The sequence below is a fragment of the Anas acuta genome, chromosome 6, assembly GCF_963932015.1.
Source record: "Anas acuta chromosome 6, bAnaAcu1.1, whole genome shotgun sequence".
Taxonomy (NCBI): Eukaryota; Metazoa; Chordata; class Aves; order Anseriformes; family Anatidae; genus Anas; species Anas acuta.
The window spans coordinates 9,855,265-9,873,300 of NC_088984.1; the positions used below are offsets into that span (position 1 = coordinate 9,855,265).

Below are 18,036 nucleotides of genomic sequence, written 5' to 3' on the forward strand. Positions count from 1 at the left end.
TTTTTAATTCTGTAATACTCCCATGGGTGATAATGTAAGATCTGTTTTCTTATCAGATCATGCTCCTGTGGTTTTTGTCACTTATGTTGTCAAATACTCCTATGAAATTCCCCTGACAATAGATCTTACATCAACTTGGGTAATTACTCAGACAGTCTTTGCTTTGGCGGAACGAGCATTGCATCATTCATCTGAGGATCAAAACCCTTCGGCTAAACACAAAGAAAGCCTCGCAGCACCGAGCCTGTCAGGAGGCAAACACTGCTGAGGCAATTTTGGTATGAGGAAGCAAACTCAGCTAAACACCCCCTCGCACACCACATGTGGGGGACATGGGGACTGTGGGGCTGGCATCTGCTAGGCAAGGCCTGGTGTGTGCTGACAGGGCTGTCCCGCAGTGGTGGCATCTCCATGAGACCCTGTGCTGGCACACACGAGGCTGGTGAGCTCAGGGACAGCCCAGCCACGCCACTGCCAGGACGAGACAGCTCGAGCTGAGCAGTTAAGTCTGCCTGGCTTTATACCTCCATGGGCCTTCTGGCTGGGGTCCCAGGCAACTCAAGCACAGTGCTCAGAAACGGGGCCCTCTCTTCTGGGAGAGGTAGGTCTCTGCTTGCAGGGCTGATGTGCCGTGTCCCAGATGGGCACATGAGTCTGCCAGGCAGTTTGCTTTCCTTTCATAACACTGCCCTTCTTAGAACTGCTTCTGGATCTTCTCTGCACGCCCTGCACTAACGTGATCTCAATTTTGAAGATGACATACAACAGCATAAATACAGTACAGGTCATTTTCACGTTTTGTTGACAGGGAAGATGAAAGGATACCTGATCCTGACTGAATTACAACGTGTGGTGCCAGACTGGCCTCACCTAACGTTTACATCAACAAACCACCTCCCTAAATATATGCGATGATTTGATACACCGATTCCCTACATGGAAGAAAAGCATTGATCTGACAACACAAAAGCCAGGTGAATGACTGCAGACTTATTCCCTATCTGCAAATTTTGCGATGGCAGTATCTTTCTCAGCATCAATCTCATCAGGTCTAGGAAAGGAAATATAGCTGATTCCCTCCTCACCTCATCATCTTCCTCTGTCTTAAGGCAGGCAAGGAAAATAGCAAAAAGGATGTGAGGTTTCTGTGCTTGATACCTCATAACTGAATTTCACTCTAAAATATAAATGGTATCTACAATAGCTGCTTTTTACCAGCTTCCCACACAGACAAGCTTGGGGCAAAGTTTATCCTCCTATCTTTGGGTAAGAAGTCTGGTATCCGGTATAAGCTAGCTGTGCAGGCTCCCTGTCTGTGGTCAAGGCAAGGAAACAAGTAGTTCCATGGGTAAACACCTCGTTACCTCCAGACCTTACTTTAAGGTCTTTGGTTGCAGCTCTTCCTAACTAATAAGTGGTCCTAAATCATTATCTTACTTTTTTTTTTTTTTTTTTTTTTCACATGTGATAGGCAGAATCCTTCCCTAAGCACATCTGATAATATGGAAAAGATTAGTTCTCTGTGAAAGCACAGTGCAGAGTCTCCCTTAAACTACTTTAGACATTTAAATATAGACAGTTTCTTTTAAGAGAGGCTCCATTGAAAAGCCCATATAATTAAGATAGAACAAGGCAACTACAGAAAATGATTCAAAGAACCCAAATCAGGCACCTAAACTTCACTGGCATGTTCTCCAAGAGCTGCCTAAATAGCTGAACAGTGTCAAGCGCCCAGTGTGCAGCCAATTCATACCCTAGCTCACCACTTACTGTTCTCTGTAGGAGACAAGCCGCAAGCAGAACTAGCTCATGCCTTTCTCTGTTTTCCTCTTTCTTGTGTTTAGTGCAGCCTGCAGAGGTGACTTTAACTATTGCTGTAATTCAGGGACGCTGGAACATCCTCCATAGTATCAGCTTACTACTCTGTGATCCTACAGGATGGCAAATGGTGTGCAATTACCAAACTTTCTTATTATTGTTGCTAGCCCAATTGTGGATATTTAATTCTCTTTAAAATGATACATTTGAAGGGTTGTGAGCACAATGAGATAATCATATAGCATTAACTCCCAATCAGCTTACTCATCTGTAAAAAACCCTCAAATTTATCTGGGAATGCCGCCATGTCAGTCCCAAATGTAAGTACGGCCAAAACAGTAGAAACTTCTCTAATTTTTCCTTTTCCTGTATTTGCCAACAAGCTCTAATATCTACTTGAATTGCAAAAGACATGGTGATTTGAGCACTGCATCTCCTTCATCAATCAATTGTACGATACATACAAACTCTGCTGTGTTGAGTAAGACCATACCTTCATGTTGCACCTACAAGCCTCTTCAGTCACTTGAGCTGCTTAGTTAAATTGTTGATGTAGTTAACATAGTAGTTGTGATAGAAATGTCAAGTTTCTCATGTATGTCATCACAACTGAGGGTAAGCAAGAGAATTTAAAAACTTGTGGTGGGTACCAGCCCCCTCCATGAATGATCTTTTCTTTAAAAGTGCTCCTCAAGACATTCCTTCAAATACAACCAAGATGTAGCACAGAAAAAAATGTATGTGATGGTTGGTTAAGAACAGAAAAAAAAATACATTTTTCATGATGCTTGGGATCATAAGGAAGATTAAGTAATAAAGTCTTTGAACAACACCATTACTTCTCCAAGTGAACAAAGAAGATAAAAAACAAACAAACAAACAAAAACAATTTGTATTGCTTCTCATTTGATCATAAAGTAAGTCAATAAACAGTAGGCTTGGGTGAGGGAAATTCATCTTGTTTTCTGGATTATTTTAAGAAAAAAAATGCTTCTAAAATCTGAGCAGAAAATTAATTGAAATGTGAAATATTTTTTTCATTGAGAAAATATGGTAGCAATCACGATGTCAAAAAACTGCTCAAGGTGCTATCAGGTACTGCTACTAGCAGGAGAAGCAGCTGTGCAACGTAGGTCTCTCTGAAGTTTCACTCAATTGGTGTCTCTCCCATGCTGTGACTGCAGTGGACTTTGGCACTGCATATGTTTTATTAAATTGGAGAAGTTCCTGTTTAATTAAAATTAATTGATGGGTATAAAAGTAACAGTTTCTAGTTTTGAAAATCCTACATGACAAAAATACACTATGGCTGTTAATTTAAGTGGAAGTTTTGTCCTCAACTCAATGTATTTTATTCCTTTCTTTGACACTGTGATTTGCTTTTCTTGTCCAAGATACTGCAGTGTACGAAAGAATGACATTATTCTGGAATATGTTTCCCAGGTCAAAATAGATGTAACGTCAAATTGGTTTTAGGGCCAAAAGAATTTAACCAGGGTGCTGTTTAAGACTTTGCAGATAAGGAACTGGAACAATAAATACTTCTTTCAATGTGTAGAAGCCTTTTTGATTTCTCAAACTGTGCATTCAGTGTCCTTTCATTATAGGAATTGCCCATTGATCGTTTCCCCTCTGAAACTCCTTCTGTGCAATACTTTTTGCTGATAAAACTTGTGTGTATACTCTGGGGGTAACACTGGTGAATACATTTGGTGAGAAGGAGACAACTCAAATGAAATAAGTCCAGGCTAAAAGAGCTCCCTGCCAGACTGTCTCATTAGAGCACCCAGTCTGAAGCCACTATCTTACTGGTGCTGTACAGTCCAATTTAATTGGACTAAGAGACTGATACAGCACACTGCTCTTTCGACAAGCAGAGTAAACTCATTCTGTCCATCACGACACTTGTGTTTTTTTGTGTTTTTTTTTTTTTTTTTTTTTCTTATGGCTTCGCACACACCATTTGGGAAGGAAATTCAAAGCACGTAACATTTCCTTTTTCAAAATGTCAAATATTCTGCATGAAAGCTGCATTCCCCCTCTCCTCAAAATGTATCTGTTGGTCTTTTTTTCAGAGTTGCTGGCCTTCAGTGTCTCGGTAACTGGTGTCCCCCTTCTTTGTGGGTAAAGTTCTAGATCACACAGTTCTAATTTAAACAGGCTGTGGATCTTCTCAGATTGGACAAATTACAGCTGAGAAAAATTTGCTGTTCTGGTTCAAACAAGGAGTTCGGGGCAACCTGCTTTTCATGGTTACTGCTTCTCATTTGTCATTTTGAAAAGTTTAATACTAATAGGCAAATCTCTAACACTTTATTGAGTTTCCACTGCTCACCGAGAGGCAATGCTGTTTTGAGAGCTCTTTCAGATCCTCAAAAGTAATCTCAAAATCCCCCCACCATAATGCATGAAAAATGTTAATGCTGAGTTATACCTGTTGCCTTCCAGTTTAATGATGGACTTTTACAAGGACCCTAAGGCTCTTTTAATGAGTGTTGTTTAAACCTTGGTGCTGATTGGGCACATTGCAGAGATTTGTCGTGTACAATAAATGCACAAGAAGAATGAATTAAATGCAGACACAACTCTGAGCAACTTTTCTCTAGTGGAACCAAATCTAATTACTCCAATAATAGCAAAATACCTTGGCCTTCAGAAGGCAGAACTGATTTTATGTATATATCTTACATATATATAATTATAATTCATCTCATCTACATAATTAAGCTATGAATCTGTAAAAGTTCAAGGTGAGGAATTAAGTGGATGCTCATATTATTTGCCTTTATCTATCCTTCTTAATGCTCTTCTTCTACCTTTTTTTTTCCTTTTCTTCTTCCCAACTATGAAAATAGATTCTTTAAAATTATTCTTTCTAATATGACTCAAATGTATTCAGATTGAATCATATTCTAGGTACTAGCAAAATCTGGTTGATTGGGAAATGAGGCTGATACATTTCAGAAGTTTGTGAGTCAATTTAATATTCAGTTAAGCGGGGTTTTTATGCCAGCAGAGTTGGAATAAACAGGGGCACTGCCAGTTTGTTCCACACATTCCTTCTGCACACTTGGCCCAGATTCCTGAAAGCTGTAAGACTCTAACTTTGGTTAGAGTTAATCACCTCTGAAGTTGCAATGCACTGTGATTCTCTGAAACCGAAAACTGGGGTCTCAGAACAGATAAAAATTCTTTTCACTCCATGAACTACACCAGTGTGCTACAAACAGCAGCTCGTTCATTATTTTATGCTACCACTTTTGTTTATACTGTAAGGTACCCAAAATTGCTTAGGCATGGAAATAAAAGAGCTTGTATTTAAAAAGAAAAAAAAGAACATGGAGGCAAAATGATAACAGGGGACCATGGTTGGGTGTCTGTGCTTTCAAAAAGGTAGGCTTGTTAAAGCAAAGGAGAGACCAAGTGAGAAAAAACCATGAGAATGAAAGGAGAAGGCATGAGAAAAAAGAACAGGTTGAAGGGGTGCTTTTCAGGAATGTTTAGACTGCATGATGTCAGGTTCAGCATTTTTAGAGATAGAAATAACAAGTGGGTTCACATGAAATAATGGGAGAAAACTAATTTGGTTTTGTTTAGTATCAAGATCTACCGATCAGATTAGGACTGATCACAAAAATAATGTTTAAAACTCTCAGGTCAGGAGTACCAGAGCTAACATCAAGTATGTTGCACCAGAGCCCAGAAGGAGCTGCCTTCTATAGCACAGTCTCATTCATATTTTCAGGATTACTTCAGATGCTGAAGTCATTTACTACATGTTGTGCTACACATATTAGCTAACTGTGTATGAAAGAGCAGCTTTAAAAGATAAATTCTGTGTTTTCTTGCCTTAAATGTCAACTCTTTTTTAATGGCAGAGTGCTAGCTCTAGACTGTCTCTAATTGTCAATTTTGGAAGTCTAATTCTATGACAGACAAACATCACAATGTAACATCCTGTTCTAAAAATATTTAGATCTTTACGCTTCTGGATGTCAAGCTGTTTATTCAGGTCTGCCTGGTTTCAGTAACTAACCAACACATTGAGGAGAAAATAAGCAGCAAGTAAAAATCATGAAGAAAACAAGAAGTAATATAAAAATCATGGCAACTCACACTTGGGCTCTCTTTGTCCCTGCTGTCTTTACTGGAAGGTCCACTCAGCTGCTCAATTAAACTGTAATGTGCTAATTGTTCAGGTCCATCCTCTCCAAAATGGCCATAGAGACTGTGCTGGTATAAATCCAAGATTGACATCGGGTTCCCCAGATTTGACTTTTTCTGCTTCTGTTTTTCCTGCTCAGCTGTAAGAGTTATTAAAAATAATGTTATTATGGCTTATTTACTCGATGAAATACAGTCTAAATATACTGTTAATGTAATTTTACAATTTAAAAATGCATTTCAAGTATTTTAAAGGATCTAGAATTCAGTAGTAATAAAAACATTAGAATACTAGCTGCTCTCCAATCAATACATATACATGGGACTGTTCATATTTAACATTCAAGGTGAAAGAGATGGTATGAGAAAGCCAAAATTAATTTCCTTTCTTTTCTAAATGTGGACAAGATGGTTAATTTGGGAGGATTGTTCCATTTATTTATTTCCTGTAAGTTTTCATTCTCCTCTCTTAATAGCTTTACAGGGCTGATATGCTAAGCTGCTTTAGCATGTCTTTCAGTTTGAAGTTTGACTATTTCTGATAATTCTTTCATTGTAATTACATTTTAGCTAATGAAAACAACAGTATAAAAATACATTAGCAAGGTTAAAAATCAGGCTCTGTTCATTTGTTATAGATCCTACTGTAATACAAGAATACGAGGAGTAGAACCTCAGTTTCCGAAGTCCAAAGCTCAAAACTCATACTAAAGATCAAAAACAAAGAAATTTTCTGCAGCTTCAATAAAAAGCACAAGGGATAGAGGCTTGGATGATCATTAGCCTCTTTCCTCACACTTCTTGTTACACAAACTTCAACTCTATCTTATAACCTATAGCATTAGAAGAGCCTCTGCCTCCAGAGTCTAAAGCAGAATCTCATCAGAATAAAACCTCTATGAAACTGGAATCAAAACATTCTCATGGTTGAAACAGAAGAAGCTGGAATATTTGGACGATTCCCTGCTATTCCACTGACTTTCTCTGTAACACTGGATAAAGTACTGGGAGTCTCATCCAAAGTCCTCCAAATCAATGAAGGTCTTACCACTAACTCTTAATAGCCTTTGCATTAGGCAGTCTCTCAACCTTTCAATTTCCTGCTCATATATGGAAAATGAAAATCATTCTAACATTATAATACTGCAACAAGGAAAGTTCATTAATGTTTTGAGGACTCGTCTAATAAATATAATTATCTCTGCATATTAAAATATACACAGTGACTTGGTTTGCTGCAGCCCCTGCTCCAGTCTCACGTGGATGTTTTGAGGCTGTATCACTTGTGTGCAAAAAGAAGCCAAGATCTTTGAACACAGAATGGAATAAAGTACTGTTAATAATCTGATGTGGGAACTGCATTTATAGAGAACAGAGCAGAAATCCTGTTCAGAAAGAATGACCATGGCAGAAATAATTTTGCAATAATGCTTTGTAATTTTATTTTCTATTTGTCTCAGTCACAGCTATGAATTTTAGTTCTGTTACTAGCCCCAAAGTTAGGCATATACACAAAATAAATGGTTTGCTGTGTAAAACGGTGATTTTAAGTCTTGCTTATGTATCACTAAACTTGGAATCTGCTGTCATTTAATGCAACTGCTTACACATGCTAAAATCCTTTTTTCTCAAACTGTGATCAATCATGAAAGAATTCCTTACATACCCTTTTGGAAAAGAAAAAAAAAAAAGCAAGAGAGAATGTGATTTGTAAAAAGCAATTCAGTAACAAGAAGTGTTTATTGGCTGAGTTAAATTACTTCCAATGTTTCATACAGATTAAATACGGAACGTTACAGGAATAATGTAAATAAATGGTCCTAGCTTCCTACTTTGCTCTTTCTGTGGTGGAATCACACAAAAAGGATTATCTCTGAAAATGCCAAATGTTTAAGTCCAACTCCCAGCAGACACTAAAGAGCACAGTATGCCTGTCTACAGTATCTAACGGTCCACGGCATTTTTAATGCATTCATCACTGCAGTATCTACTGTAGGTGCTAATCTCTGCTAGGTCAGGCTCACTGCTGTGCTGAGAGCCGGCACAAATCCTCCGTATCGCTGAAGTGCTGCTTAAGCTCTCAGGGCTTCAGTGGTGGCTGAGACCTTGCACTGGCCTTTGCACTCGCCAGAATTCATCACCAGCAGGGAAGCCATCAGCTGCATAGGATATCAGCCACCGTCTCCTCCCGCTCCCAGGGGACACCCATCTGCACTGAAAGGTGGCTGGCAGCGTGGCAAGCTGGTGGTCATGACAAGACAGCAATTTCCCGGGTTATTAAACACACAGAAAACTATTATCTCAAGAACTTTGCTTAAGGTGCTTTCATCTACTGGAATTCAGTAAATTCCAAATTGCTATCAGTTGCTGCAGGAAGGTTTGATACTTGAAAATGGCAATATGTACATGGGGGACACTGAGGGAGACCTCACTACGGCATCACAACCAACATCATTTTGATGTAGAGGTTGGAAAACTATGGCCTTGATCATTGGGTTATTACAACCAGCTAATATATATTTTTTTTTAAAGGGGGGGGGAAACTATCTTTATAGTCACCTTTTAAATTCTGTAATAATGTAACAGAAGACTTTTTACCTACATTGAAGCAATTTATGCATAAAAACCTATGAGTTAAGCCCTTGCCAGCAAAAGCAGTGGAAGAAGGGAAAAAAAGATACACGAATAAAAAGCAAAAAGCAATAAAAAGTTAATGGAAAATTAGACTGAAGTAAGATCTGGGGTTAGAAAGTGAAAATTAGAGACTCCAATGAAGGACATTATCTGTTGCTGAGTCAGTGTGGAGATGAGAGATACGCATTTCTTATGTACAAATTTTCAATTACCTTGTTTGTTGCTCTTTGTTAACTCTAATAATGTCTCCTCTGCGGTTTGAAAATAATTTGTTTCATACTCTGGCTCCGGCTCAGTGTCACTGCTGCTGGCAGAATAAGTGCACACTCTCAGAGCTGTGTCCTGTACAAATAAGGGTATTGCAATCACTCAGATGATGCATACATACCAAAATAATGCAGAAGATGGAATGAGGAGTGGAACAGTTTATATTCTTCATGCCATGGAAATGGATAATTCAGTTGGTAAAATGTCTGCTTTACCAGTTTAACTAGCCACTTACCCTTCAGGTAAGTAATCAGCTACCACCTACTGGCCTAACTTCAACTGCCTCTCCGTGGCTCACTGTATTTTTCAAAGAGCAATATTAATTTCCCCATCTTCCCAGCCATGGTGCAGCTTTTAACTGATGCAGAAGGCCATTCACTGGAGAGGGAGCACATAGCTGTGAAGTGGGTACCGGACCTGAGGATACCTGCACAGAGCCAGATATGCCCAGCACTACTCTACTGCTAAAACGGGGAGGGTGCAAGCTCCTGACTCTGAGGCAGACTAATTACCCATGAATCATGCTAACATGGTTTTGGGGCTGGTCTGTCGTAACTGAGGCAGGGTGAATATGACAGTAATGTGGTTGTGACTTGGAAGCCAACATGTTGCACCACAGAGGGTTCACTGCCCGTTCGCCAATAATATACGAGACAAGCCATTGTTTTCTCTCTATTTCTGTCCTAAATATCCAGAGCACGAGCTATATAAAAATGGGAGATACTCCAGTCAGTAAATAAATGGATGAAGCAGACATGCAAAAACGTTAAGCAACAAAAGGTTTTCAGCCTCTTACAATGCAAGTCTTATTAGCTAACGGTCTGACAGCTTCCTTGCCTTAATGCCCACTTTCTGGAGGGGGTTGTTCTCTTTACTTGCTAACCTCCTGACCCTGTGCTTCTCACAGGACTTGGCAGCCTGGAATTCCTGAATATGAATAACAACCATCAGCAGTAGCTTTTACACAGGTACGTGTATTTGCCTGTTCTTCCTGCAGTTTTCTTGAAAACGTCAAAGGACAGACAGATCACTGCAGGAATTACCCAAAACCCCACAGAAACATGTAAGAAGACTATTTTCTCTTTCACAATACTTTCCCAGCACAGCTGCTCAAACACTCATACTACACAGCCAAAGAGAAAAGGAAACCTAGACCTGGGAAATAAAACTGGAACACAACAGATCTGATTCTCCAAAGGAAAGCAAACAAGCAAGATCAAGTTCCTAGAAGAGAAAAACAGAGTGAAAAGGTCTCTATTTCCTTGCCTATAAAATGGCTGTGCATTTTAATTAATCATGGTTTGCAAACCATGAGAACAAAGTACCTTTTGGTGCTGTATTATTATTAATAATAAATAATGAGATTGCTAATGAAGGTCAAGAAAATAAATGTAGCTATTAGATTGTTATTCTTTCCACTGCATTAATAACATTCACCATTTCTGACTCTTTACACCACAATACCGATCTCACTTAAGAGATGACACTTCTTAATTTATACCTTTGTTTTAGCAGTTTTCTTGGTGGTCCAGCCTGGAAGAACTTTTCTATTTTCCACAGTTTCTTCAGTAAGCTGTAATGAGGCAGAGGTCACAGAACTTGGTTCTTGTTCACTTTGCTTTGCAAGGTTAATTATTCCTGAATTAAGAGAGACATTATTTAAACTGTAGGTCTCATCAGCATCTTCTTGAGAGTTTCAATTATAATTTGGTAAAAAATGGGAACTAATCATGATACTTTTATTGTGTCAAATAGTATCTTACTATTCAAAGGAACTACTTACCTTCTTACCGGAATAATTCTAACAACTATAGTGGCAGAATTTGATCCAAAGCCTTTTCCAGTTAACAAGAGAAGAGGAAGGCATGGACTTAAATCCCTCTTTTAGTTTTATAATGTATGTTCTTTCAAATAAGAAAAAACATTCAATAACTACTTCCAGGCATTGTAGGATCTGCTTTGCTATTTTATGTTCTCAGAGCGAGAACAGTGTGTTAACATAAATATAATTAGAAGTACCTTTCTAGCAGAAATTCTCAATCAGCTAGCCTTTTTATTTGCTATATTTGCACTATGCAAAATCAGAACATCAAAGAAGATCTATGGTGCGCATGGAATAAAGTGATAATTGTAATTTGGAAGAAAAAGTGAGGGAGAGGAGAAGATTCAATTGAAAATATTCTAGTAAAGAATGAGTTGACCTCACTGTCTGGTGTATACTACTTTTTTTTAACATCTCTTCATGACAATTTAATTAAGATACAAACCTTGCAAGGTTGGTGCAGTGAATATTAGCATTAAGATCAGAACAATCTTACTGCTACTGACTTCTTATGAAGCAATTCAGTGCTTGCAGTTTCTATTCAATTTGTTATAATGACAGTGTTTAATCATGGAGTCTACTCTATAGCACAATGCTGAACTGAGGTCACACATGTGGCTATTCAAGCATGTAGCATATAATCTATAACTAAGATTTCTCTTCTGAATCCTTCTTAGCTGTACCATTAATTACATTTACATTAAAGTACATTTATTTAAAAAATACTAAGTATTAAAATATCTTTTATTTAGCTTTGATTTGAAATGAGCAGGGGAGACCACAATTAAGCATACAATGTGTGTTTGCAGTCTTTTATACCATTACAATACTGCATAGGGAATATTGCTAAATCAACCAGTTCTAAGATGTTTAATTAGAATTCTTCTGTTATGCATCTTATGAACATATTAAAGAGCCTTCTTTCCTCCTAGGCTCAATATACATCAACTCATTAGCAGAACACATATTTGATGGTCTTAAACTAAGATTAAACTTTATACTTAACCTTACATGCTAATTATATGGAATCTTTCTTGGAGCAATACAGATTTATGGAAGTTAAGCACTCACAAGTTGTTATATGGGCAAAAAATACTCATGTTGACAGTGTTAACAGCCATAACACCAGTGACATTGCATTCCATCAAGATTAAAAAAAAACACTCTTCCCCATTAAGCCAATTAATTTTGCTGAGTTTTGTTCCATATCTATCATACATGAAAAATTGTTTTATAAAGCTAAATGCTATAAGTAATGATTTCTAACTCTATTGGCATATATATTCGTTGCTCAAAAACCTTCAAAAATGTATACAAATAGTGTGCATTTATAAGGAATTGCACAAAGTTCAATAGAACTATTTACTAATATGAAGTTATTTGTTCATGTTTTGCTGAATTGCTATTACATTTATTCCTTTGTCAGCTTTTGTTTTATACTTTATAGTAAACATCTACTCGGCTGACAAGTTAAAGTGAAGTACTTTATGTTCATATACATAAATATTTGTGTAATGTAGTAAAATAACAGGAGTCCTCTTTGAGGTCAAGGCCATATATTCAGTGGGATAGAATTTATGCACTGAGGCCAAATGAATATTTAGACTAACTCTGGTTTCAAAAGCAAGTCTTTATGAATGTGTCTTTTCTATGTCACAGCATAGCTATGCATTGTACTTTGCTACAAAGTCTGATCCTGAATACTGCTGAACATCTGCATTCTTATTCAATTCACTTTCCAAAGCAGGCATGTTTTTTTTCTTCAAGTACTGTTTCTTGAGAAAAGGATTTAAGTACTTAACACATTTTTCTTCCTCAGTTACAGATAAGCATTATGTGTAGCAAAATTTCCATATGGCTCAGGTCACAAACTTGTTAACCTTATGCATTCACACAAAGAATATTTTCTGCTCTGTATTTAACATTTCTGTTATCAATCGTCATTATTGTAGGACTTCTGCTAATCAAAACAGACATCAGGACAGAAATAATGTGATTTTCAGTGTAATTGACATTTTACCTGAGGAAGCTGGTTTTGGAAGGCGACTTTGAAAAGGTCGTATACCTTTGGCAGTCATGGCCGGATCAGATGTTGAGTGACTAATTATGCTTTCCACAGACTCCTGACTCTTAGCTGTTGAAGGCACTTCTCGCTCAAGAGTTTTGGCTCTTACTGAAGGAGCTGAAAGAAGAACTTGCTCAGACGCTGCAAGGGCTTCTGTTTCCAAGGTTGATTCTTGCTTAGAAATGTGTCGCCCTGCAGATCGGTTCCCTGAGTCGGGGAGGGGGAACGTTCCGATTCCGCTGTCCAGTGTCCTCATCTGGCAGCAAGACTCTAATAAGACACAGGAAAATTGTGTGACAGGGTGGAGCTAAAGGAGTCACTGGTTCTTAAAGACAGTGAAAGGGTCTACGGGAAAAAAGGGCATCTTCAAGGGAACATTTCAAGGGAAAAAAACATTTTGCATTTTGTGAGTGTGCTGGTACCTGTCATTTGCATGCTTTTGACGCAACACATCTATTTAAATGAGTGCAATGAAATACCATTTTCAGGTGCAATGAATCTAACATATGCCAAGACACTGAAACTGGCCTGCTTCAGACTTATGGTGTGATAATGAATATGAAAGGCATTGTCCTAGAAAGTGATTACGGATAGAATTTTTGAATGACTTAGTTTCAAGACCCACAGGTCTGGAGACTACCAATGTGAGGGATTAAGTTAGGTAACACCCCTTGCTAAACAGAACTATGCTTGGCTTCTCCTTATTTATTTCTGTTTACTTCATTGTTTCTGTTATAAGAAGTGTGTTCATCAAAATGTGCCATTTATTCTTACCAAAAATTAATGTATATATTTCCTAGAGATACTGGTCTCTCAGAGCTTCCTCAAAAACTCGAATAGCAACAGTTATGTCTTTGTTCACCTTGCCACACTCTGGCTCAGCACATCCTGCTTTGGGTAAGTGTACATCTTACAACACAATGCCTTGAAGACTTGGTTTGGAAGCAGGATGGTCACACACAGCTCTTCATATAATTCACACTACTGGAAACGTCCTCTGCTAAACACAGAATAGCAGAAGATGCAAGTGCAGATACACGCCCACTGCTGTTCTAGCAACACCATCCTGCCCCAACATTTTCTGCTCATTCCCAGTGACTTGCCTTTTGTTTGTATACTGAACAAACAATATTAAAGAGACCATGATGGCAAAGTCCTTTTGAGCTGTATAAACATCAAGAAGGGAACTTCAGCACTAATGGTTGGAAAATGAGCATAATGTAGGTTAAACATCTGGAAACATCCCTTGACAGCAAGATCTTCAGTCTGTGGCAGACACTCCCAAAGGAAGTAGAAAAATTTCCTTTGCTTGAACAATTTAAGGCTACACTGGATAAAAGACATACTGCAGTGAACAACTGTACTCTAGCAGGAGATGCAAAATATGACCCAATACATCTTTTCTTCTCTACTTCCTGTGTTCCTGAGTATTGATTATTTTTTTTTATGATATCCCCATTTGTTATGTAAGTCTGTTGTAGTTAGCAGTCTTCTGTCAAATCATTTCTTGTGATTTTTTTCCTCTGTAGTGTTTCTAATACTTTGAGAAATTTGGAAATATTTCTCTTCTACAGTTTTTCCTGTTTCTTTTCAAAAAAAAAGAACATTACCATGGTCGTTTTCCATTACTATCTCAATCTCAATGGGCCTTGTTTGATAGCACATAAGGAATTACTTACAAATAAATGTTTATTTATGTTTCTTGGTTCTTGTCAAAAAAGGAGCAATTTATACTTTCATGGTGCTCGTTATCTTATCCTAGTAATTCTTAGTCTCTCGAATGTGATTTTCCTGATAACATTTTTAAGAGGAAGTGAAGCATTTTCTCCCCTCATTAAAAACAGAGGATTTAGAATCACAGAAAGATTGGAAGTCATATTGAGCACTCTTCTTACCTTACAGGGCCTAGCTGAGCTGCATCAACAATCCCAACAACTATGCCCTGTTTTAAAAGGGTAAGAAGTGACTCTGATTTCTCTTACACAATTACTACACCACAATCAGTTCTTCCCGCTGATAAAATGAGAAAAGGTGTGGAAGCTGTGGCCAGCTGGCAACTCCATTTTCCATCACATTTTTGAGCTAATGTGCCATACTGATTTTTGAAGCTGCTAAAGGTTGTCCAGGAAATGTGACAAAGAAGAGAATTATATTTGGATCTGCTAAGTCATGTGGAGGTTTCCCAACTACTGAACCCTTGTACAGTCTTAGTCCTTCCCCTAAGATATTTTTGTTGCTTCTTTTTGAATAGTCAAACACCTAGCTGGAAGTGGGTGAGCTGTTCCTCTTAGGATATAACAGAGTACAGAAAAGTAAGTTAAAATGTTAAGTGTCTGTCCTTGCCATTTACACTCTACATAAATAAACTTAAAAAATGCATTAGCTCATGGATAGGCAGCACTTTAGCTAATGACTGTCAGTGAGAGAGTCATCAAGTAAAGAAAAATATAGGGTAAGAAAGGACCTCCAGTAGTTTCTTTTTGACCAGAAGAAAGACATTCATGCAACACTGGCTTATTGGAGATGCAGAGCTCTTCAGTGGAGACACGGAGTAAATTAGAAGCACCACAGAAAAGAACATCCTGAAGGCAAAAATCAGAAGAGATATCCCTTTGCTGTATGTATGGCTAATGCCAGACCCAATTCCACAACTCAGTTTCACAGGGACTTTGAACGATTTTGTAGCACTGTTTCCTTCCCAAACATTCTCTAAGAAGCTAAAAAGGTAGTCCAGTCCTTCCTGCTTACTGCAAGAAAGCCGAGTAGACTCAAAATCTGAACAGCAAAGCTATGTCCTTTGCTCAGGCCAAACTGGAAGATGAACTCTGTTTTATCTTCTAAGGTCATGCTTCTTAAATTTACATAATCTATGTCCTGCCCGCAGTTACCTTTTGTAAGTCTATGAATGGATCAAGAAAACACACAGAGTATAAAATCAAGAAAAATGAATCATACTTCCAAGAACACATAGTCTGCCATTTTTAAAATAATTGAGAGAGTGATAGAAGAACACACCAAAAGCATAACACTTAATTAAAAGGAAAAATAGTTTAAATCAATTCTGCCTTCACTTTATCCACAAGAAAGGAAATACACCATGTGGAAAACAGATTTTTAAAACATCTCACTAATTTTTAATTCTCAACTACAAAGTGCTCTGGCTTTCAAACTGCTCAAAGCTCAGCAGCTCCCACTGTGACACTTAAAAGACAAATTTTTGAAAACTCCTTACTGGACTATGCTGAGTAATCCTGAAAAACTTAGTCCTAAATCCACAGAGTATGCCACAATATTCTGTACTAATGTCAACTGTGCACTAACAGAAGTAACTAATCACTTGTTTTATATTCAACAAACAAAGAAGTATCTGTGAGAACAATTTGCATTACTGAATGAATGAACATACAACATTATCTTGTGTTGTTTTTAAACTTTTATGAGGCAACCGCAAATTCAAAAAGAATATGTTACACATCTCAGTGACAGCTTTCAAACCAATCAGTTCATGGCCCATCTGATTTCATCAGTCGTGCTGACACTTCAAATGGCTGTTATCAGCGAGAGCTGCACAAGACTACATAATGAAAATTTGTAAAAGTAAAATCTCTGATGCTGCAACAGTACTACTTGATAGATAAAAAGTGTTTCTGCAGAACATTAAAGTCTGAAAAAAAAAGTTGTATTTCAGCTTAATTGATTTTGCTTGTGAATCTTTTCTGGCAAACAAGGCAAATTCCTTGCCTGATTTTGTTTTGTTTTGTCTCTTTCCCTGTCAAGGAAGAAAGAAGCTCACACAATAGCACTAGCTTTTATAGTAGGCACAGATAGACTTACCATCTGCCATTTACCGAACAGTCAGACTAGAATCAAGACTGAAATATTGAAATAGCCCTTCCCTCCCATCATGGGGATTTGATTCGAGGCAGAAAACAAAGTGCTTGGAAGTCCTACGGTAGAGGAACATACAACTGAAAATGGAAATAAGGAAAGTATTTATTGGAAATCAAGAAATTCCTTACTGCATGGGAGTCTTTTGACAACAGGCTGCTGTAAGACAGATGTGGACAATCTGAGGAAGACCTTCAATGTTGAGAAGCTTCTTCCCAATAAGAGTTTAGAGAAAACATCAGCTAAGACATTAACACTGAGCAGGAAGTTTTCTGAAAGTTTGCTGAACACCCTACTCCTGAATAAATTTGAGTTTTAATATTTTCATAGGCAAGACAATCATTCAATCATTCAGTCCATGTTCTGCATCAGCAGGACACCATGGAAGTTTGTGCAGTTGGACTGGCACACTGTAACATTACTGGTGTTCCACCAGAGTTTTCTGGTATCAGTAGACCACCAAGACATCTTCAATACGGAGACAGCACCCAAATTCAATGGAATAAAAAGTATCTTTGAAAACTGTGCACTGCTCTGAGGGTATAGGCAAGAGGAGAATAGAAGTGGGACATAAACTTAGGCTGGTAGGTATCAGGAATTCTGAAAATGACATTTTTCTTCAACAGGGAAAAATTACAATAGCAACTCCCTCTGTAGGTTTCTTATGGCTTCCTCCAAAATGCAAAAATTAGAAGTTTGAAATAAACATAGCCTGCTGACAGGAACTGACAACCCAGAATGTATTAGTCACATTCTCCTGAGCACATATCATTTAAAAATACATCTTAAATACCAGCAACAGATCATTAAACCTAATTATTTTCAAACTTTGTTATTGTTTCTAAAGACACTATCTCTAGCTCAGGACCTACCCTCATTACAAATCATTGTGCTGGCTTGGAGAAAATACCCAGGGAAGCCAACTGCTGGCCTCATTTTTGTGTTCCTCCTGAAGCCTCTGTATTGGTCACTCTAAGGTCAGTGAACAAGAGGAGCTCTCAGTCTCTTACAAAGCACCCTTCTGTGCTCCTCTTTTTACACAACACATGTGAAAGGAAAATCAATTTTGGGGAAAAAATACAAGAAAACATAGAACAGCTACTATGAAGGGAATTGCTTCCAGCACAACACAAGAGACGTGGGTCCAGCCTCCCTCAGGGTAAGCTCTATACTGATACTTAAAAATAGGATATAATTCAAAATACACAATGGACCCAAGCCTTTCTCACATTAGGTATAGAGAAGTCTTTCTAGTGTTGAACTTCGGTAAACTTATATTGAGTCCCAGCACATATCCAAGAGATTTCATGAAGATCATACAAAAGAAGACACAAAAAGTGGTAACACAGCTTTTAAAAAACGCTTATACACACCTCTT

The 18,036-nt window shown here is 37.9% G+C and overlaps 1 protein-coding gene across 29 annotated transcripts in view; it reads right to left on the minus strand.

The window, feature by feature from the left end:
• NCKAP5 (NCK associated protein 5) overlaps window positions 1–18,036 on the minus strand; it is a 435,214-nt gene that overhangs the window by 19,682 nt on the left and 397,496 nt on the right. For 28 of the 29 annotated variants that reach the window (XM_068687313.1, XM_068687308.1, XM_068687306.1 and 25 more), the window contains 4 exons: window positions 12,726–13,040; window positions 10,385–10,521; window positions 8,829–8,958; window positions 5,935–6,122 (listed from right to left, as the gene is read on the minus strand). In XM_068687313.1, coding sequence (XP_068543414.1) covers window positions 5,935–6,122; window positions 8,829–8,958; window positions 10,385–10,521; window positions 12,726–13,040 — 770 coding nt within the window. Of the gene's footprint in view, window positions 1–5,934; window positions 6,123–8,828; window positions 8,959–10,384; window positions 10,522–12,725; window positions 13,041–18,036 lie in introns of those variants that run through there. The other variant, XM_068687334.1, reaches the window with a different exon arrangement.